The sequence below is a fragment of the Athene cunicularia genome (genome assembly GCF_003259725.1).
Source record: "Athene cunicularia isolate RWA chromosome 11 unlocalized genomic scaffold, athCun1 chr11_part1, whole genome shotgun sequence".
NCBI classification, from domain to species: Eukaryota; Metazoa; Chordata; class Aves; order Strigiformes; family Strigidae; genus Athene; species Athene cunicularia.
The window spans coordinates 12,849,757-12,871,972 of record NW_020799113.1 but is presented as its reverse complement, the minus strand read 5'-3'; the positions used below and the strand labels follow the sequence as shown (position 1 = coordinate 12,871,972).

General features: G+C 44.3%; 1 protein-coding gene across 2 annotated transcripts in view; it reads left to right on the top strand.

Moving 5' to 3' along the window:
* Positions 1 to 22,216, top strand: part of ZNF423 (zinc finger protein 423) — a 193,140-nt gene that overhangs the window by 23,551 nt on the left and 147,373 nt on the right. The window contains exons 2-3 of one of the 2 annotated variants that reach the window (XM_026856818.1): positions 4,148 to 4,348; positions 8,312 to 8,392. In XM_026856818.1, the coding sequence (XP_026712619.1) occupies positions 4,252 to 4,348; positions 8,312 to 8,392 (178 nt within the window). In that variant the 5' untranslated portion in view covers positions 4,148 to 4,251. The remainder of the gene's footprint in view (positions 1 to 4,147; positions 4,349 to 8,311; positions 8,393 to 22,216) is intronic. The other variant, XM_026856820.1, reaches the window with a different exon arrangement.

Sequence of the window (22,216 nt, the reverse complement as noted above, 5' to 3'; positions counted from 1 at the left end):
ACAGGCCTGGGGGGGGGGAAGGGAAAAAAAAAAAAAAAAAAGAAAACCAAAAAGCCCCCCCAACCCTTTTTCCTGACATTTCGGGTAGAGTGAGGTGTACTTTCAATGCTGATCTCTCAAATTCTGTCCTCTCTTACTCATAAAAGATAATTGCTAAAGCCATCATTAGATATGGCAGGATCATTTAGAAATTACTATTAACAGTTCTGTGAAATGCAGGGGCATTTTTTTCCCCCCTTTAGAATTAATTAGCGATAATTTATCCTAAAAGTCGGTGCCAGCAGCTCCCTTCTGCTGGCATTTGCCCATACCCTTGTGCTGTGCACAAACATCCCAGTGGTGGGTGGGAGCCATGTGCCTATGGTGCTGTGCTGCCTTCACAGAGGTGTTCGCTGCACAAATTCCTCACAGGCCAGAAATTGATTGTTGGGTTGGTTTTTTTTTTTTTAGTAATCTAGACAGAAACTACTTACTACTGAAATAAGTTCACTAAAATCTATCATAAAAAATCAACTGTCTCAGTAAATAGACATATCTGTGCTTGATGCTACAAGGTGGCCACTGATCTCTGGAGATGTCAGAAGGTGCCACTGGGGCTGGCCACCAAGAAGCCCCTTTGTGTGGTAGCACACGGACATGTCCCCTCAAAGCCAGGTCCAGCCCCCAGATCCCCCATGGTCCTGGTGCCAGCAGTGCCTTGGCCGCCTGTGGTGACCCGAACCCCTTTGGCAGTGTGCTCATGCCCACGTGCACCCATCCTGCCTGGCAGCACTGGGGCAGGGTGCTCCTCCAGTTCTTGCCAGCAGGAAAATTGCAGGTTAAATTTGTGAACTACTACAGCAAACTCCTCAGAAATGAGTTCCTGAGGAATGCTCATGGCCTGCTGTCCTCATCAGGGAAACTGAGCTCACCGCGGGAGCAGCTGGGCTGCGTTTGAAGCTTTTCCTTGCTGGATGGACCACCCATTCCCATCACCGCCCTGGTGCTTGCTGGCTGTTTCTCTCCCCCGGGCAAGGAGCTATAGTCTCCCCAGGGCCGCCCGCACCCTGCACACCCCGCTGGCAGCTTGTGGTCAAAATACACAAAGGTCAAAAAACCAAGAAACACCCCAGATTTTTCTCAGTGGTGCTTGGTTTCTGCAAGGCAAGCACCAAGCATGAGGCTTGGCAGAGGAATCTGACGACCGTGTTATTCAAAGGACAGTAACGCTGAGGCGTGGCAGACATGTACAATTTCTTCAACTCACTAAAAACAAAAAAAAATCATTTTACAGCAATGTTGCATTTGCTAAGTAATTTATGCAAGATTCACTGTTGTGTTATTTGACATACAACTCTGTCAAGCAAAAACACTTTTGAAAATTTGCCTGGAAGATCAGATTTCCCATTCAACAGGGAATTAAAAAATGTTTCTGGAATTTTGCTTTGCAGTCGGGAATCTATTTTCTTATCTCACATTGTACAATTTATTTTTCCTAAAGCAGTGTGCTAAATTATTTGTTATTGTTGGACTCAGTCAAACAGCTATATCCCTGGTGTAGTCACGAAGTGTTGGAGTAAAACCAAGGATGAATTTGTCACAGTGTACTCACCAGATTAGCTGGTCTTTAGGTTAACTGTCAAAAGACAACATTTCTGCTAAAAATATTAGTAAAGGTCCCTTAAAGCTCCCCAAAGTTGCCCCAAAACTTTCTTCAGGTTGTGTCAAAGTCAGTTCAGAAGTGCTTCCCTGAGGTCTTTGTCGGCAGGCAGCGTGGAAGCAGGTGGCAGTTCTTTAGGTTAGATTTATATGCTTGGACTATTTTTATAGGTTTCTGTCTTATAAAAGTGGAGAGTTGACATTCAGATTTATTAACTATCAAGTCTGCAGGACATACAGGCTTTAAAAAGATTGAATGAGCTAAAATGTTTGTGATTGCAGTCTGGAATGAGAGACTGTATAAAGGTGTGCCAAGTAATTATGACAAAATGTATGTGATAATTTCAATATGTACATTAAGTGATGTGTGAAGTAAAGCAAAGCTAGTATAGCTTTAAATGTGACTTGTTATTTGGTGAAGTAGTAGTATAAAGAGAACCAGAATTATGTGGGTTTTTTCATTACAATACATTTTTATTTAAGGAAGAGTCTATAAAGCATGAGGTTCAGCGAACAGCATTTTATTGAATAAACATAGCACAGATGATGAATTACAATATGGAGAGCTTTGTGAGTGATACTTTTTATAACCAAATCCTTAAATTCATTACCGCTGTGTAAGTGGCATATCTGATTTGTTAAGATGAACATTATATCTAGCCCTTAATAGAAATTTTGTAGTAGAAAAGTATGTATAATTTAACAGTAAAAGAACCTGAAAATGTGCAGATCAGTTAATTGCTAAGAGGGATGCTGTGATACACTAGAAGCAGCCATTGATTTTTAATATTTCCATTGCAATTCGAAGGGTACGTCATGTTACGTGTGCTCCAAGGAAAACTGCAGAGCGTTTTACACCGGTTGATTTATGTTATCATGCGCAGTGCAGAAGATGGTATAAAATGTGCTCTGGCTGGATGGTGGTAGCAGAGCCCTACTAACGTGTGTGTCTGAATTGCAGTGCTTATGGTAACCAGTTTTCATCTTTAATAAATTTTATTATTCAGCTTTGTTTCATGTTCTCAGCATTGGCTGTCCTTAATCTTTTTGGTGCTGATCTAATTTTAGAAACAATTCATCTCCCTGTTTGCTGACGTTTCCTTAATGGCTTAAAACCCAAATGCATCCCGAACCAACAAGGTGGCATCTCCCTCCTGCCTGGCTGAGAGCAGCTCCCAGGCTTTCGGGGCCAGCTGGCACACATGGAAGATCTCTTCTCCTGGAAGAGCCTACGGTTCCATCTCACTTTGCTGGATGACTTGTCAAATGTTCCCCTCTTACCAACAGGGCATATCAGAGTGTGCGAGTGCTTTGGAAGGCAGGTGAAATAGTGCAGGTGTAGCACCTGCAGACTGTATTGCCCATGCTGGTGGGACATGGTGCGGAAGAAGAGCAGGCATCTCCATTTCAGCTGGTCACCAAAGCCTGGTCAGTGTGGCCAGTGTGTCTAATGGATGCTTTCCCTGCTGAGAGGGCAACAGGGATTTAGAAGGGCTTTGTCGCCATTTCTTCTGCTCCGGAGTGCCCAAGTGAGGGTTGTCTGCAGTGCTGCATGGAGCCATCGGGCACAGCTGGCTTCAGGCATGTCTGGGTGTCCAGCGCAGCCAAGGGGGTGTCCTGGAGTCACGAGCACATGGCTGCAAACCCATCCCTCATGAGAGGCCACGGAATGCATGCTGGGGGGCTGACTGTGGCCAGCTGCCCCTGCCTCCCACCCCACTGTCAGCGGAGAGCCGGCTGCTCCAGGTGTGGAGCTGCTGCCTGCACAGCCCCGGGGTGCACGGCCCCCCTGCACTGGGGTGTTTCCGGAGCTGCCAGAGAGATCAGTCTCCCTGTACATTAATGTGCATGAAAACTTCTGGATTTTTTGGCAAAGATGTTTGTGCTAGCCCACGCTCTGGTCACAGACGAAGATAAAAAATATCTGAGAGACCTGAAGGTCAGATGCAATGCTGTTGGCTCGCAGCTAGGTCGGCACAACACAAGGCTTATCTGCCTAGCCAAGTGCCTCTCATTAGTTCAGTGGGACCTCTCATGTCCTGGGGTATACATGTGCTTTGGGGGGTCTTCAGCTAGAGCATTTTTTTCCTTGTTGTTACTAATATTGGGGCTTGGAGGCGGCAGGGAGAAGAGAGCATTGAGAATTAAAATTCAGCACATGCCTTTTCTTTGAGGGCTGTAATTAATCTTGCCAATTTTTAAAGCTTTGAGAATCTGGTTAAGTGATAAAACACTAACAACTTTATATGACAGAGAGTTAGAGGCTCCCGCTATACACCCACCAGAGAAGATTAGGAGAGAGTGTTTGCAGGATTCGCACTAAGCAGCAGAGAATACAGTTGAGAATTGTTGCACCGCATGATATAAAAACCACATTAATATAATGAAAGGTGTCGGGAATAATGTGAGAGCGGCTGTAATTAAATGTATCTTAATAAGTGCAACATCCTTCTTAAAGCTCTTATTTTTCAGACCTCTCAAACTTAGAGGATGTTCTTGCTGTTGGCAGGTGGCCTGGGAGGAGAACTGGAGAGTGAAGCGAAGGACAGCCGGGCCCTGGAAGAGAGGAACAGTGTGACGAGCCAGGAAGAGAGAAATGAGGAAGATGAAGACATGGAGGATGAGTCAATTTACACCTGCGATAACTGTCAGCAGGACTTCGATTCACTGGCAGACCTGACTGAACACAGGGCACACAACTGTCCTGGAGGTAATGTTAAACTAGCTTTACAGTTCTGACAGGTGGTTAGCTGGGTAATTGGACATAGCAACAGCTTGAGGCCTCAAGTGAGATTAAAGAATTAATAATGTAATTTTACAGTTAATGTAATTTTATTGTGGTGCCTTGGGTAGCCTTTGTTCACTCCTTTAATAAAATTAAAATAAAAGCAACAGCTTTCCAATTGGAATCTGTCAGTAATTACGTTAGACAAAAATGTTGTGGGGTTTTTTTAATGCTAAAAGTTTCAGGCAGGGTATTTTTTCCTCGCTCTCCAAATGTAGGAAGATTAAAAAAGTTAAATGACTGAAGTGTGCAAAACTCCCAGGAAGAAAGGCCTCTGAACCCCATAAAAGAACATGACGATTTCTGAGATTAAAATTCATAGTGTGAGTTTTGTAATCCCACCCTAAAAATACACCGTTCTCCCTAGGTTATTATTGCATTGCCTTTTGAATTTTATGGAAGTGAGGATGGCATCAGCCTACGCTGATCTTGATTTTACTTTCTGTAAAGTAAGAACAAGCTCAGAGCATTGGTGTGAACAATCGCAACATATCTTGCTTTTACACGGCTGCCTTTGCATGGCCGGCGGTAGCAGCAGGTATTCTACAGAGCACACTAAGCCGATTTACAGGGGTAGTAAAAAGCTTTGCAGATTTTACCAAAGATTAAACAAAAACTTAGGAGGGGGAGCACAGAATATGTTCATATGTATTTAAGTCAGAGATTCTCATCCTTCACCTTCCTGGAATTGAATACTCTGCCATCACTTTTTCCTCTGCACTCATCTGAAATATTTTCAGGTGTTTGCTGTTATGGCAGATGGATAGGTCGAGGCTGGCAGAGGGCAGGAGGGTTAGTTTCTCCTCTGGTGCAGCAGTATCCCATCCTCTTTCCCTGAGTGCATATTCTTCCCTGGCCACTTAATTTGTTTGGTAATTAGTCCATGTTTTCTGCTCTTATTTTTGGGCAGCAGTAAAACGATGCTCAGCCAAGGAAAAATACAGGAAAGAGTGCAGGAAGGGAGGGAGGGTCAGGCGGGGGCTTTGGCTTGATCTGACTCCTGCCCTGAGAGCATTCTCCCCTGCCTTGCTCTGGTCTGTGGAGAAGAGGGCCCCTGGCTCTCATTCCCGTCTGCTTGCTGGGAGGAAGGACAGAGGGATGTTGGGGCTTTTCCCCAGCCTGCAGGTGGATAGGGATTGCAGTCCTATGCCTGCCCCCAGGGCTTCTTGCTCTGCACTCGTGTTTAAACCCTGCATGGGTTGCAAACTTGAAAGTGTATAAAATTGAAAGGCTTCTTCTTGCAGGGTAATTTCTTGGCCAGCTGACAACCATGGCGTTGGCCTGAGGCTTCTGCAAATGTCGTTGGTACCCTACTGCAGGGTAGTAAGCAAGAAAATGCCATTGAATAGAAAAATCTTTGTTTTCCAAACTGGAAGGTGAGGTGCGCAGCCCATGTGGACACTGGTCCTTTCCAAAGGAGCAGTCGCAGGGACAAGTTGCTCCCAACGCCATCCCGTGTGGGAGCGGGCCAGGCAGGAGCCCACCGGGGCAGGCAGGCGGCTGCGCAGCCGCAGGGCACATCTCCAGCAGCTGTCCCTGGGCGGCTGCTGCTCCGCCGCTGCCCTGTCTCCTAAGTTGTGCTGGTATAGCTGCTCGTGGCGCTGGGGGCGAGCCCCACCAGAAGAAAGGCTATTTTTAGCCCAGGTGTCTGTGTGGGTCTGGTTCACTGTGTGGTCCCCCAAACAGCTGTAATGGCACAACTGGGGGAGTGGAGCAGGGCAGAGGGGAGTGGGTGCTACTGGTGGGGGCTCCAGAGGAGCAGTGGAAGGTTAGGACTGGTGACCAACAGCACTATGAGAAGGAGAAATTTTTTTCCCCCAGTCAAATATACATTAAAACATAGCAACATAGCGATTCTATTCGTATCGAGTCAGTCAGTGGTTTCAGACCTCAGTTTTTATTTATCCGTAACATAATATTCTGTTAGAGTAAGAAAAATAAATCATATTTTTTGAGATTTATCAAAATAATTTGTTAGTATTCCCATTGTAATTTTTTGATTGCAGGTAGCATGATTTCATCATCTTTTACTGTCTTCACATGTGCTGATGTTTTACAAATACATTTTGTCATAAAAGGGCACCATATAACTATCTGCATATACATGAAATAGGTGCTAATTATCTCCATGTGAGGATATCCTTGTTCCAGAACAAGAGTGTCTGTTTTCTATTTAGTTTATTCTAGTGTCCTGAAGTGATTTAAAGTAAATAGGAAGATTGCACTCATATATTCTGGAATGAGAATATTTCCATGAAGACAATCTGGAATATTGCTTGATATTTACAGATCCTACCTTGAGGAAAAAAAATCCCAATCTCTCAGTTTGTTCAATAGCCATGAGAATTTTTGTTGAAAGCATGTAAAATGCATGTCTTTGTTCAGTTTATCTGAAAAGACTTGCACCACCCTGGTGAAAATCTAAGACTACATTAGAAAGTGTGGTATATTTGAAGATTTTACCCCTCAAAATAAGCTATTTGACTGTGTCCTTAGTTACCCTGCACTCCTTTTGTCTATAATGCCTGCCTGACTCATCTGAGGTTGTAACGTGGTGCCTGACCTCTTGGCAAGCTAGGTTTTCATGTCTTAATCTGAAGCAGGGTTTTCAGTCGTGTCTACATGGCTCCAGATCAATACAGGTAATATTTGTAGTGATAATATCACCAGGCTGATAATACAACGTAACTAATGACTTCCTTTGGGATACTGAAGTTAGGAAGGTATTGTAGCTCAGGAGTGTTGCAGGATTACAAGAGATCACTCCAAAGAATAGGATAAACCATCTATTTCACTGGAATCCCTTAGAAATTCATTACAGCGCGCTGAAGTTATAATACAGTTTGAACGCAGCTGCTTTGACATGTAAGGAGGTAACAAACAGCCATTTCCCCCCTTGCTTTTTCATGTATTTCAGACTTGTTTCTTTGAGGACAAAACACTGCTGAAATCTAGACATCTCTGGTAGCATAAGTGCGTGGCATTCCTTTTGATGTCAGTGTAGTAGAGATGTTCTCCTTCTGACAGAATTAGGTGCCTTTTATACCTTTTGCTCATGACTGATGTCTGTGATTGCAGGTTGTAGGTTTCCAGTGTCTACGGGGATCTGAAAAGGGTCTAAATGGGGGCAGCTTGTACTGAAAGAACATCACATTTCCTTACCGGCTCATGTCTTCCCTTGTCTCCCAGCTTGCCCCCACAAATGAGCTCTCCTGCAGCAGTCCTGGAAATAGTGCCTTAAACAACTAGTGAGCATCTTGCAAAATACTCCAAGAATAAAAAAAACCCCACTAGTGTATCTACTGGATGTGTTAAGCTTTTAAAATTAATTTAAAAGTCACTGGTATTCCATGTCCCCTTAACTAGAAAAGATCAAGTAATTGCCTCTGGCAACATATGCAGTCTTTTTTATACATTTTTTTGCACACTGCTGTTACAGTGTAGATGTTGTAGCATGATGCTACCTTACAGCATTAGTGACAAGAGTAAAGAATTGCACGTGCATTTACAAATTACTGTGTCCTCCGGCCTGCACCAGAGGCTGCATACATCAAGCAACTACTCTGCGGTATATCATTGTCTGGTGGCTGATGCTGAGTTGTTTGTTGTCTAATGAAAAGTGGCTAAAAAAACACGTGATTTGCCATTTTGTTTGTGTGTTTTAATCCACCTGAATTAGTCTGGGTTTAGCTCCAGTATTTTATTGTGTTATTTTTGCTTCCTCCCATGGGTCAGAATAGCCTCATGTAAGAATTTTTCTTCAGTTTCTCAAGTGAATGTAGAGTGTTTTAAAGCAAATTAGCACATCAATGAAGTGGACAGAAGTAGGTTTCGGTGGGGTCTCTGAGCATTTCATGAGGTCCTCTTCTGTTGTTGATAACTTTACAGGTTGTCTGTTTCAAACAGCAGCAGAGCTATATATGGATATTGCCAGCTTGGAAGCGGCTGATTTTTCTAAACTACTGTACGGTAGGAACTAGTTTATAATTAAAGTCTTGCAGTTGCTCCTTTTAAATGCCCTGTAACTTGTACACTAGGCTTACGTTTGAAATGAGGTATTGTAACTGTTTCATGCTAGTGTATAATTTTGCATTTTCTTGTATTTCACCTGCTACAAGAATTATAATTGCCATGCAACCGTATATGCGGGATGTTTATCCAGAAAACCATATACGGCAGCTTGTCAACAAGTGACGATGTCTCATGAATGTTTTTGTCAGGTGGCACTTTGTACTTCCCACTGACAAAGAGAGACTTCTTACATGTATTTCCAAAATTAGCCCTCCCTCAAATTGTAATCTTTGGTTGCACCTGATTGGCAAGTCAGAGATTTTCTGTCTTTTTGCTGCTGCATCTTTAAATTAATGAATTACTGATTGTCCTCCACAAAAGAAACTGAAATACAGTTGTGAAAAAGCAGTGTGGAAACTTAATTATACACCTAGTTTATACAGCTGTGTCTCTAATGACCTACTGGCCCTAATTACTGTGTTGTGGCTCAGTCTGAGTGCTCTTGTCCTTGCCAGAATCCTGCTTCTTTCTCTTAACCTGACTAGTGTTTCAAGCTAAAAAAAAATAACAAGTTTCCTTTTTTTGTTCTTTTCTACGTTGTCGTGCTGAAATGCAGTTTTCCTTCTTTCCAGAGGTCGTAGCAGTGTTTTAAATTTGGCACCAGAAAAGCTCAGTAATATCACAAACTGTAAAAACATGGATTTTCCCTGGAGTCCACAGTTCTTGCTGTCTAGATCTGAAAATGGGCACCGGGGCAGTGTTTTTATTGTCAATCACTTGGAGGGCTCTGAGCGCAGGCTCCTGTCCTTAGTTTGTCCCAGGCGTCCCCTCTCCAGGCGGAGGGGCAGCAGGGCTCCCCCAGGGCTCGGGCAGCCGCCTTGGCTGTGGTGCCCAGACGCTTCACGTGTTTCCCTGTAGTCACTGTGCCTGTTGGTGCTGGGAGCTTTGAAACCCCAGATTATAGTAGGGGTATGCTTGGCTGGATGGTCCAGTGTCCGACTCTCCTGACTGCTGTCACCAGACAGGTGATGTTTGAGTTTACCTGGATGTTCCCAGCCAGCCTGTGAGGAGGCTCTTTCCAGGACTTCTGCCTACACATACCAGAAAATCAGCGTGCTGCTAAGGTGCTGTGCTGCCTGCCTTTCTACGCAGGGGCTCAGCAGAATATCTATTTATCGTGTAGAAGATCAAGCACATTCCTGTATCTGAATTTGGATTTGAACTCAAACAGAAGCACAGTTGCAAATTTAATGACAAACAAGGCGTGTGGTAACCTTGCCGATACGGTGGTTTCACGGCGCAGCCTGTGCAGTGTGTGTCCGGAGCCGCCAGCACTGGCTCTGCACCCACGCAAGGTGTTTGGCACGAGTGGGGGCTGCCTGCGAAGATGCTTTCAGCGTAGCATGTAATGTATTGCATACGTTTGTGAAAGTTGTGCAAAGTGTTATGCTCCCTAACAACATTACTTATTCGGCAGATCGGAGGGTCGTCTGGCAGGCGAAGGTAGGTGAGACCCCCGGGTGCTCCGCTCCGGCTGGGGCACGCGGCCGCGCTCAGCCCTTCGCACGGCGAGGCCTGGCGGGGGACGAGCCGCAGCCATTGCTTCTTGGGCTGCCTCTTGGATTTTGCAGGCGTGCCGGTGCATGTGAGGATTTGCGGTGGGGGGCACACAGACGTGAATCTAAAACAATGCTTGCTCGCCATAAACACCCAGCGCGGGATGTGCTTTGTGGCCTGGCGGAGGGTCTCCCACAGCGGGGCCCGGCGATGGGCCCGCGGCAGGGCCTTGCCGCGCGGGAGCCAGCGCGAGGAGCTGGGCAGTGTGCTCGCCGATAAGAGCCTGCCAGTGCGCCCGGCGCCGCCCCCTGCAAATCGCCACTGCCACCTTTGTGCCGGGTCCCTCCGGGGACGGTGGCAAGGGAGGCCGCACCAGGCACTGCATGTGCAGATAGGAGCGCTGCCAGCACGGCTGCGGACGGTTTGGTTGCATATAACCAAAACCCCTGGTAGGAGGGGAGGTAGTGAGCCGTCTCTGCCCCTTTCTCAGCCTCCATGTAGCCAGCAGTCATCGCGGACAGCCCGGCTGTGCATTCTGAGGCTGCACAAACATTTCTTAGCAGGGATGACGCCTTTCTTCAAGCAGCATGTGTTTTTCACACAAGAAGAACGTTTTCCCTGTCAATTTTAAACATGGCCCAGTGAGGAGCTGAGGATGACAAGCTAGTGTACTTGTATTGGCAAGGGACTGTTTCATTCTTGCTACTTTAATTGAGTTCTTTTATGTACTTTTATCTAGTTCAAAAAGTAGTCTGCAGAGTAAGCACCGGTATATGTGAAAATGGATAGAAGAGAAAGTGGGTGCATGTTTTAAATGAGGCCTCTTAAAGCACATGTCCTTTTGAAGTCTTGAGCAATTTGGCACTTGGCTGGCTGAAAAGCCGCTCTCGCCTCCTGATACCTTGCTGCATCAGAAATGAGGAGGTGAAGAAAGACTGAAGCACCCCAAATGGTGTGAAGCAAGAGCTAGCTGCTGGGTGCCAGCCGTGAGAGCTCCCATGTGCAGCAGGACCTGCGTTTGGGAACTGGAGACCATCCAGCTCCCCCCTGCGCCACCCCAGGCCTCTCGCAGCCCTTCTGGGGCGCCAAAGGTACCTGAGCTCCACCTCCCCTTCTCCCCTCACTCCGGATTTCTGTTTGCAAAGGATAATCTATTGACTTGTTACATCAGAGGGAGTATTGTGTGGGTCTGCGTAGGGCAGGTTTGTTCCTAGGCATTATAGAAATCTAAGTAAATCATGTATTTTGTTTGAAAAAGAGGCGGGGTTGCAGTGGAAAGGCTCCTTCCAGCGCTGCAAGGGCAGCTGTGCCCGCAGGAGGGAGGATTGCTGCTGCCCTAAGCGGGTCCCAGCATTCAGGGGGTTGTAGACAAAACCCAATATGTGAAACTCAATTCAGGAATGAGTGAGGATAGCCTGGAGACTACAACAGATGTGTGCTTGTTATAAAGTGGCCTTTAATAATGCCTTAGAGAGCTCTGTGGAGGATGTGCTGGCATTGTCCTGTCTCAGATGGACAAGAGTGTAGATTGTTTGTGGTGAGGGCGCTGCTGAAGGGTGCATGTTGCCTTCCTGTGGGTTGTTGAGGGACAAAACCATGCTGGCCTCATCAGCAGCCTTGCCGGATTCAGAGCAGTCAAGATCTTCAGACTGCAGGTGTGAGTAGTGAACAAGAGGTGCATTGAAAGTCTGCGTTTTTTCCTGATTTCTTTCCCTGTCCCTTAGCAGACCATTGGGTAAGTGGTCTTCATACAAGAGTGGCCGTACAGAGCCAGCCTGATCGTCCCATAGCATCATTTCCCCAGAATATTCTCCTAGCTGTCAACAAACTTACCTGAGCACTTCTTGGTGCTTTTTAATTTAAATTTCTCACGTAATCTTCTTCTGTGAATTTCCATTCTGAAGTTTCTTGTTGAAGCAAACTATGCATTTAGCAGTTCCCATGGTGGGGACACAGAGTTCAATTATGTACTGGGGAGAAGTATCCCCTTATGCTCACTACAGCTTTGTCACCTGCTTTTGTCTGATATCCTCTGGTTCTGATGGTGGAGGAGACAGTGCGCAATTTCCCCTTTTCCAACTTCTCCACCCATTCATGCCTGATCAGTCTTCTTTTGCAGCCCCCTCTGCTGCCTCCAAAGCCCTGTTTTCAATCCTATTCCCGATAGCTCCAATACTTTGACCCAGAGTAAGAGACTGAGGCATATGATAAAGCATGGCTGACAGGACAGCCAGTGGGTAAGGTATCGCCTTCATCACTAGTGCTAGAGACATGGCCACGTTCGCATGTCTGTCCTGGTTTCTGAGCAGGAGGTGAGAGATAATACTTGCCCTGGTGTGAAGACCTAGCAGACAGAAAGATGGTGTCTGGCCATGTAGGGGAAAAACAATTAAGACTTCAATGTTTATTAAGAAAAAAGCAAGCAGCAGTGCATTTCAAGTATGCATCACACAACATTGTTGGTGGAAGTAGTGGGATTAAAAAAGTCTCTCTAATGTTGATTTCTTTGAATTTGTAGAATATAAATGTTTTTTTAAAAAAATCAATTAAAAATAAAGGAAGTGTGTGTACACACATTGTCAAGAATTCCCATCTTTCATTTTTTTAAAACAAGCTCTAGAAAAAAATCCCCACAGAAGTTCTGTAGTGCATATTTGAATGCTTTTGTTGTAGCCTCATTAAACTTGGCTTGCCTGCAGATACAGCTGGCATGTTATTAACTGTGCTCCAGGCTTGGGGAAGCCAGAAAGCAGCCTCCACCCCCCGGTGCCGGCTGGCTTTAGGGAAACGTGCCAGCATGGGTTGGTCCTCTTCAGCTGGCTGACTTTGGGAGCGCTCGCTGGAGCATCTCCACATGGCCTCTGGGTCCGGGAGCCCGGGGCTCAGCCTGCCTCAAGTGCCGACTCAGGGGAGGGCTGCAGGGTGTCCTCGGTGCCGGCCAGCAGCCCACATCCGCACAGCACAGCTGTCGCTCCTGAGCAGGATGGATCCACCAAGGTATGTGGCCTCTCGTGGACAACCTCAACAGGGTGCCTGCATTCTCCATAGGGGTCTCACGCTTGTCTTTACTATGGGCTGGCAAGAAGCAAATTAGCGATCATCTGCCACATAATTCCTCTGTTCTGAACAAACTCTTTATTGGACTGAACCAGTCAAATATATTGAATAAGGGAAATATTTTCCCTGCACCTGCTGGAGAGGCTGTTGCTCTCCAAACTGGATTTGCACATTAGAAGACCTCTACCAGAGGTCTAAGAAGCTTCTGGCTTTCTTCAGAACTTTGGCAACAAGGCTGTACCTTTTGAATGCTGTTTCATTTAAATAATTTTAATAGGTGGTTTAATAGTAAGGTGAATTTTAAAAATAGATTTCATGATTTCATATTCAATTAAAAATTGTTGCAAATGTATTTAAGTTAAATAGTATGTATTAAATATAGGTAATAATATTCAAACTTCTTGCTTATTACAGCCAGCTTTCATTGTCTTAAGAAAAAATTGATTTGGGGTTTTCAAGGCACTTCGTCCGTTCATGTTAAATGCTTCCGAGGGCATTTGCACACTTTGGAATCTTTAAACATTTAGACTAGCAACTCCTTTCTGACACAAGGAAGCACTATTCTTATTTTTATCATCATGGAGTTAAGAAGATGTCACTCTAATTTAGCTTAAGTTTTGACTGTTATTGGGGTATTCCTCCCTTCCATCTCCTACCTTATGCTGCTACAAGGTTTGCGAAGTCTTTGGGAGCCAACACTGCTGACAAGTAGAAGGATTAATTTTTAGTCTGGACACCTCCTGGATCTGGTGCCCTATGGAGCTGCACAAGTCCACAAGTCAACATCAGGGCAACGAGAGCTCAGAGTATGGGGAAGAATTCAAGACCTTCCCCCTTAATAGCCTGAGTGATTCTGGATGAAAAAGTGATTCTGGATGTAACTATGGCTTCACCAGTTTGCCTAATATCATGCATGTAATTGGTGGAAGAGCCAATGTCTTTAATCAAGGTCGGTTTTGTTGCTAGTGATGTCTATAACTGTGGGGGTGAGCTTCCTCTTAAAGGCACCATTTTTTTCTGGCATGTGGGTCCATCTCTTCTTTAGGCTTCCTTGAAAGTCTTTCTCAGCGTAATGGTGAAAGACTTCTTGGCTTCTCCTTATGTTGCTACTCAATTACTGTTAGCCTTGCTGAGGAGGACATAAGGTAAGGCTGAAGAAGCCCATTGCTTTTCTCTTCTCCAGGGAATCTGTTACATTAAACATCTGAATGGATTTTTGAATGTAATTCCCAGTCATTTCCTCTACAGTGAACTCAGTTCACTCGTGCAGTCTTTGTACTTAATGATATCTCTTAAAATAAATGAGATTTGATGCAATTGATATTAAATGGTCATTTTAGAAATCTAAATCTACTAATTATTCATTAGAAAATTTGGAAAGACAGAAGTAGAATAAATTCCATTTATGACCTTGCAGCCCACAGAAATACAAATATATACACCTGCGTTCATTTTGTCTGAGCAGAACTGAATACAGGTGATTTACTGGTCTCCAAGAGTAGTCTAAGCAGATTTGTTCAATCTACATCAATAAACCATAGCAACCAACCATGCCAAAACCAGCCAAACATTCAACATGCCTCTAGGACAGTTTTTTTAACGTTTATGATAATACCGAGTTTGTGATCTGTCTCTGCATTATATGGGATTTTGCTTTTGTGAGGTCTGCTTGTCTCCTGGAGGTGACTGCTCTCTTCCCTTCCCTCTCCCTGTTGCCTGTGCTGGTGTCCCTGTGGGCTCCCCCGTTGAGGGCTATTTCCTTGCTTGCTCCTTTCTGGACTGCCACCATTTTGCGTCTTGCTCACGGCAGCCTTCTCCCTGACACTGGCCTGGCATTTGCCCTTTCCTGGCCCTGCATGTAACCGAGTCACTTCACAGTTTATACATTTAAGTTGCACCTTACTGTGTCACTGTTTTCTCCTTTGCTCTCAGCTGCAGTTGCTCTTTTGTTTGTTGTCCCGGAGCTGGCTCTTCCTTGGGGCTCTGTACATGTGTGGAGCCTTCCTTGAACCATCCCATGGGGACCAGCATCTGCAGATCTCCTCGAGGTGCTCTGAGAAATCAGACTGCTCCAGGTGCTGTTTTGGGGGCAGTCTCAGCTAGGTTCAGACGAGCTAAAGACATGTGCTAGTCAAATCTTTGTTCACAAAACCTGGCAAATTATTTAATTTGCATTCAGACTGCATCCAAATCCAACCTGGATAGCTGCTTGATTTCACCTTTCAGCCCTTCTCCACTCCTTCCTCTCTTAAGACACTTGCCATGGTTTATTTTACAAGAGCTGTTTCATGTCGGAATTGTATTCCATTAGGTGTTTTAATGGTATCCAGTGTAATTTGGTTTGATTTTGACCAGAGCCTCTGGTACCTATAAATACAGCAGATAGTATTCCTTGCTTTTTATGGCTGTCATCTTTAGGAGGTGATCACAATGCGATTACATTCCTCACACACATAAGACAAATCTAACCCAAAATTTAAAACAAAAGAAAAAGAAAGAAAGTAAGTAGGATTTTCTTGTCTTACAGCTTAAATGAGAGAATACTGAGTTTTCTGGCTGCCAGTTTAAACTCTGAAAATGCAAACATCAGGAGGGAAGATCATTCTTGCTCTTGATAACTAGGTATACGCATACACATACATACCTGTGATGTACAAAATGCTTCATGTTGTATGAATCAATTCAGTTTTGAAGACCTGACTAGCTAAAATTGGCTGTATTAAAAATAACATCATTACTATGGGGGAGCATCAGTCTTAATTAAAAGAGAAATGAGGAGAGCCAGTCCTTACAGCAAGTTGGGGGGAGTGTTTTTGTGAGTGGTACCGGAGTTGGGAAAAGTGCAATCTGAGTTAGCAAAACTGTCTGCTTTTCCAGTGGCTGCCACAGTAATTGGCCGTGCATGTCTGGATCACCGAGTGACAGGCGGGAGGCTCAGCTCTCCGAGAGCTTGGCCACTCCAAGTGGGGGACAGAGGGAGGGAAGAAGGAAAAAACAATGTGTGAACTTGCCCCTTCTGAGGTAGCAAATGCTCCTCTCCCTGTGCCCAGGATCATTGCTGAACAGCCGGCAGCTGCATCCCTCTCTTTTTTTGCTGTCGGTGAATGCCACTGCAGAATCCTCAGTAGTTTAAAGGAGCTGCTATTTGTACAGAGGGAATAGAGGAAATTTGTGGATAGAAATGTTGTGGTGTGTGGGCTGCTCTGGATTTTACTCTGAGGAAGAAGATCTCCACAAATGTTTTAAATTAGGCTATCCTTGATAATTCTGGTGGTATGGAGTCCAACCAAAATTTCAGGAAAAAATAAGTTGCTCTGTTAAAGCAGACATGAAAAAAATGAAGGGCTTAACTTTTGTCCTGAGGGTGATAAAACAGCACCACACAGCTGAAAATCAATCTGACCTTCACCCACGTGATGCTGTTGTCTCAGTCTGTCTTTCATTTCCTTTGGTTGAGTGAAGGCCATGGCATTCAGTAGGGAGAAAAGCCAGAGGGAGGTGGGGAGAATCCTGTTTTCTCTGGAAAGGCTTCAGTGCTTGCATAAGTTGTCTCCATAAAGAGAGTTGCAGTAAAACTTTGCATTATTTCTTTTTTTTTTTTTTTTTTAAATAATCCATCTTCTCTTAAAAGCCAGCAATCACATAAAGGTAAAGGAGATATGTGCTGTGAAAAAAAGAAGTGTTTGTGGTATAAAACATTCTGTTTTAATTAAACCTAGAATTAGTTGGTGTTTTGAAATGAAGGCTTCATGCAGCAACAGGAAACCTGCACATTCATTTAAACACAGAAATTTGTACCCAAAGGGGAGAAAAAAGGCCAATTATTTTTTCCAGAGATATTTTAACATTCTGTGTTGCAGCCTTTGCACAAACAAAGAGAAGGTACCCAGATAGACGTATATTTACATATACATCAATAAATCAACAGTTAGGTCTTGTGTATAAGCAATATTATTGATTTTCAAAATAGAGGTACAATTTCAATTGGTGAGCTACTCATTTTGCACAACATCCTGCAGCAAGTGGTTCCCACCTCATTTTCCCAAAGACAAAGAATGAGCTAAATGAATGGGTAAAATTCTGTGCAGAATTGAATTCTATTAAAGAACAGCACCGACAAAGGGGAAAACTACGTGCATGAGCACATTTTGATATGCTTTTTAACATCTTGAAAGCAATTAAAAGTGCAATTCCGAGCTGTTCATGTAATCCTTTGCTTCTTCCATACTTGTTGAACTGAAAAGCAACCCAAAGTCAAAAAGTTACCAGATATCTCTTTTGGAAAACAGTAAATTTTCCACACAGGCTTTACAGAACTAAGATTTCCGTAAGTTCTGTTTACTCTAACCTTCAGTTTACTTGATTAATCTCATCACATGCAGATAATGTCCTTTCATGCCATAGTTACAAACTACTCTGTTGCTTTATATTTTTGTGCTATAGATACCCTATCTACTGTAGCATGGAGAGAGTTAGGGATATCTGCTATTTTTCTTTGTTCAGTAAATGTTGCCTGTTTTAGGAAGGTCTGTAAGAAATGTCAACTTCCTGTTAAAAAGATAAAGACAGAGATTGGATTTAGCTGTAGAGATTAATCTCTGCCTCATAAAGGTTAAGAATTAAACAGTTTGTTCATTAATCTGTTTGTGATGATGGAGATTAATTTGTGAGTGTAGCTTTTAATTTAAGTGTGGTTTGTCTGATGTGCCAGCCATCGTGGACACTATTTTACATGGTATTCAAAAAACTAAACCAGCAAATGTAAAAGATGTTGGGACCTTTTCCTGACGAGCTCTGCTACTCAGGTCTCCATGTGATATGCCAAAATGCTATTTGCATAAATGTAGAATTTAATAAGTTATCATTCTGATTAACGCCATTAACTGCTTAACTACTGTAGAAATTGGCTTTCTAAGTTGCTTGATGGTAGCTGTTGCTCTCCACGTCATTCCATTTGCTGTCTCACTGGGGATAATGGTATGCAAGGGAAAGCAAGAAGGTCAAGGATCTTTTTGTTTAGTCTCTTTGCACATTAAAAGTTCTATTATGTGTTTGTATTGCATGTGGTTTCCAGGCTGTTGGCTACAATGCTTTCAAAATCCATTGATGATGAGTTTGTGAAGCTAAATATATCTTGTGGGTTATGACTACCAAGCTATCACTTTGTGTAGCAGTCAGGGCCAATATTTAACAAGTGTTTTTCAGAATGAGGAATTTTGAAACTGAGTCAAATGATCTTACAAAAGGGTTAACAGAAATGCTAATACAGAAGATGACAGCAAATGCTTGGTCTGTGCTGACGGTGGGGGTGTTTGGAGCTGTGCTGTGCTATTTGTGGGGAAGTGGTTCTCAGGTTGGAGTTTTTTATGGGTTTTTCTGGGGGTGGGGGAGGGCTGTGGTATTGTTGTGAATGACACAGCCACCACAAAGCTGAATGGTGGTGTCCTCTACAGACATCCCTTTCTCTGCCCCAGCAAGAATTAGGTGCAGCGTGCTGTGGTGGGGGCACGCGTGGGGCCCCAGCTGGGCTCGTCCCACGGCCTCCCACTGCCTGCCCCCCCCAGGGCCAGAGCCGCCCGCCTGTCCCCCTGCAGCTGGCAGGGCAGTCGGGCTCCGCTGAGACCTCGCTGCTGCTTCTTGCCCGACATTTAAGGGAATGCAAAACCAGACTGCAGGATGCAGCCACATCCTAAGGGCTGGCACAGCCGCCTCGCTTGTTTTCACTCTCCAGCTTGTAGACTGACCTTTTGAAAAAACAGTTTCAGCTGCTGTGAAACACTGACAATAGCTTTAATAGATTTCATTTTGGTATTAAATAGCTATGGTTACATTTTGATAGTGTAAACTAGCAGCCATAAGCATGTTTTAGCTGATTGTTTCAGGCTGTGTACAAACTCAGGCAGATGTCACTGTCTCCTTGCCAGGCATTAGTGCAAGATACTAATTTTCTTTTAAAATGAAAGCAGAGATTTTATTTTTTAAAGCAGTTTGTGTTCTGACTGCATGAGTACCTTCACACCTGTCAAGTGAATCCAGCGTGCTCATTCCCGAGGGTAACCTGACATCTGGGAAATTCTGCCTCAGCCTAGACTGATCCCCTTCACAGCGTCTTTGGTATTTTGAATTGAAACAGAGTTACACCATCACACATCATCTTTTGCATTATTCTGTTCTGCTCCAGTATATCCCTGCTTTTATAACTTTCGGTTTAAATCCCGCTCTCAGGCTGTTTCAAGAGTGTTGCAGTTATCTGTAAGCTGTCTTGCTCACTGTGGGGCTGGTAAGCTCAAAAACATCTGCAGGCAGGGTCAGTCCAGCTTGCTAGTCTTCAGAGGATATTTACAAAGTTTCATAAGGCTTGGACCCATACCCACACCCATCCTAGATGCCGTGTCTACAGATTTATCCCCAAGAGCCTCTTACAAGCTTTGTTTGTATTACTATCTAGAGCTATCCCACTGCAGAAATCCTCAGGAGAGAGAAGTGGTCAAGAATACTTAGAAACATCTGTTAAAATTTCAGACAAACACTACACTGTCACTAGAAGCAGTTAAGATGGGGCGAATGAAATTTATCATGTAGTGCTACAGGAAAAAGGGACATTTTTTTTGTTCCTTCACTTTTCCTTAAAAATCGATAGTTTGTGTAGCAGATACAGGAAGATGCCCCCGTAGAGCACACTTGGGGCAGGGAGCTGCTTTTTACCAATGTCACAAACTCACTTGAGAGTCAAGCCTTGCGGTCTTTTGGGAGCGCTGTTTCCAGAGTATTCACGTTTGATTCATCACACACTTTCTACATGTTTCAAGAAACCCTGCATTAATTGTGCAGACCTAGAAAGTGGTGACATTAGGAGATAAAGTGACTTTACTGTGACTTTTCTATTGCTTGTCATACTTAAGGCAAACGGGAAGAAGTTGTAGCAACAAATCTAATGGGTGAACTCTCCAACTGGTTGCTGGTTTTTGTGTGACTACATACTGGATTCAGTGAGTACTTGAGAAATACTGGCATTTGTCCCCGATGATGTGTCATGAAGTTACAAGCATTTTGGCAAAAACTCCAAATTTTCTTATGTATGAGGCTGGACTTGCTCTGATGTTGTATTTCTTCATTGTCGTAGTCCAGTGCAGCCCCCCACCCGACCCCATTTCCCATGGAGTACTCTTGTCTCCCTTTCCCAGCCTCTGCCCACAAACAGGACAAGAAGCATCAGAGCTGTGCTGGTCAGCTGAGTGGCACACACATGCTGATTGCCTAGGAGAGGCCCAGGAGTGGGGAGAGTGCTGACTCTGTTCTTAGCCTTTCTCTCAGCAGAGGCATGAACTGGGGTCTCTGTCCTACCCAATCAAAGGGATGTTCCCCAGTCTTACAGAAACTCAATTGCTATAACAGAAACTCAATTTCTCTCAGAGCCCTCTATCCCCAGTCCGGTGTGATTCAAAAGTTAATAGGAAGGGACAAACAGTTAAGACGTATGACAGGCAATATGATCACATAAACCTTGTTTTCTTAGGATGCCAGGCTGAAAAAAAATGAACACAAAGCTCCTGAGAATAAATGAGTCACTTCAGATTGAGACTTGATGGACAATGTTGGCTTTGTTATCACTCTGCAGGTAGCGAGGGGATAGGGTTAGGGAGAATTTCCAGAAATGTAGCAGAGTTGTTATTAGAAGGGTAAAGCTTCCTCTGCCACACATCCCCTGTAGTGGACCCCGTATTACCCTGGTCTCTCCTCCTTTTAGGAGCCTTTTGAGGAAAAATCTCCTGTGACAGGAACATCTCTCAGGTCTTTTCATCTGTGAGCTGCCAGGTGAAAGAATGGGGCTTGAGAACAAAAGATGTTCAGATACCGCAGACAAGCTTTTGTAGGATCTGCCACGTCAGCTGTCTCTTATAAGGTCTGCTGTATTTTCTGTTGATGGTGCTCTTCCCCCGAGGATTTCCCCACACCTGGGAACGCCTGCCATAACCCGCACTGATATTTTCCTCAATGCCTTTCATTTCTGCACATAGATGGAGCTGGGATATCACACGCTGTCCTTGCCCTTATCCTGTTCTGCTCCTTGGCAGTCCTAGCTTTCCTGGCTGGGAGCTTTCATCCCACCTCCCTCTCAACCTTTTTCAGGAGGGTCTTTGCAATTATTTATAATCTAGCTTGTCCTGTTTTCTGACATTTTCAGTGTAGACTGCAGAAGAGGAAAGCTAAGTACATGTTCTCTGGTTTTATAGGGAACAGAAAACTTGAAGTAAATGTTGCTGGTCTTAGGAAGATATTCTTGTATTTTTAGGAGGCAGGGAACCTTCCCTTTAACATGCATGGTCTTCTGGGTGGAAAAAGTCTTAGTGGCCTGTAACTACATTTTGCCTTTGATGTGTTTGGAGGTCCTGGAGGGGCAGGCAGCCACCTCACTTGCATGCTTGTCAAGAGGAGGCTGGCTGTCCTGCTTATCCTGTATTCCTGCTTGCCATCTTCAAGTGGGTTTTCTCTCTCCCTCTTCCTACCACGTGTCAGAATAAAAAGCACCCAGTGATTGACCTCCTTCTCCTTCCACTTGTTGTGTTCTGGAGCTTGAGGTTTTCCAAAACGCATCATGGTAAGAGGCAAAGCTGTAATGCTTTGGGCCTCGTAGCTCCTCTGGAGGCATCTTCAGGTTCTCTGAAATAAACATTTATTCAAGCTGAAGAGCAGGGTTTTCTCACTCTACTGCTGCAAATAGGTGGGAGGAGTGCCTAACTGTTCCTCTGGAAGTAGTAAAGCGGACAGGCCTGCCTGCTGCCCAGTGCTACAAGTTGGATGATACACTTACCTATTCACCCCATCCTTCGCCACAGCGATGTTTTGCTTCCCTACACGCATTGCATATGTGTGAGAGAATTATAGGTCCCCTGGCTACCTTCTCTTCCAAAGATAACTCTAATACAAAGTCTCTTCTAAGGACAGATGTATTCCCCCTCCAGCATTATGCACACAGAAATCAAATTTCTTTTGCTTTTGACCAACCTTAGATAAAAACTGATGGTTGCAGTTGAATCTCGGAGTTTTTCATTAAAACTGTTCAAAGCAAACTACAGGGTGGAGGATCTCATGTGAGCCAAAACTAACCTCCCTGTTCCTGCCAGTGAAGTTGTATTGCCAAATTTCACACAGCCATGTTCTCTAGCA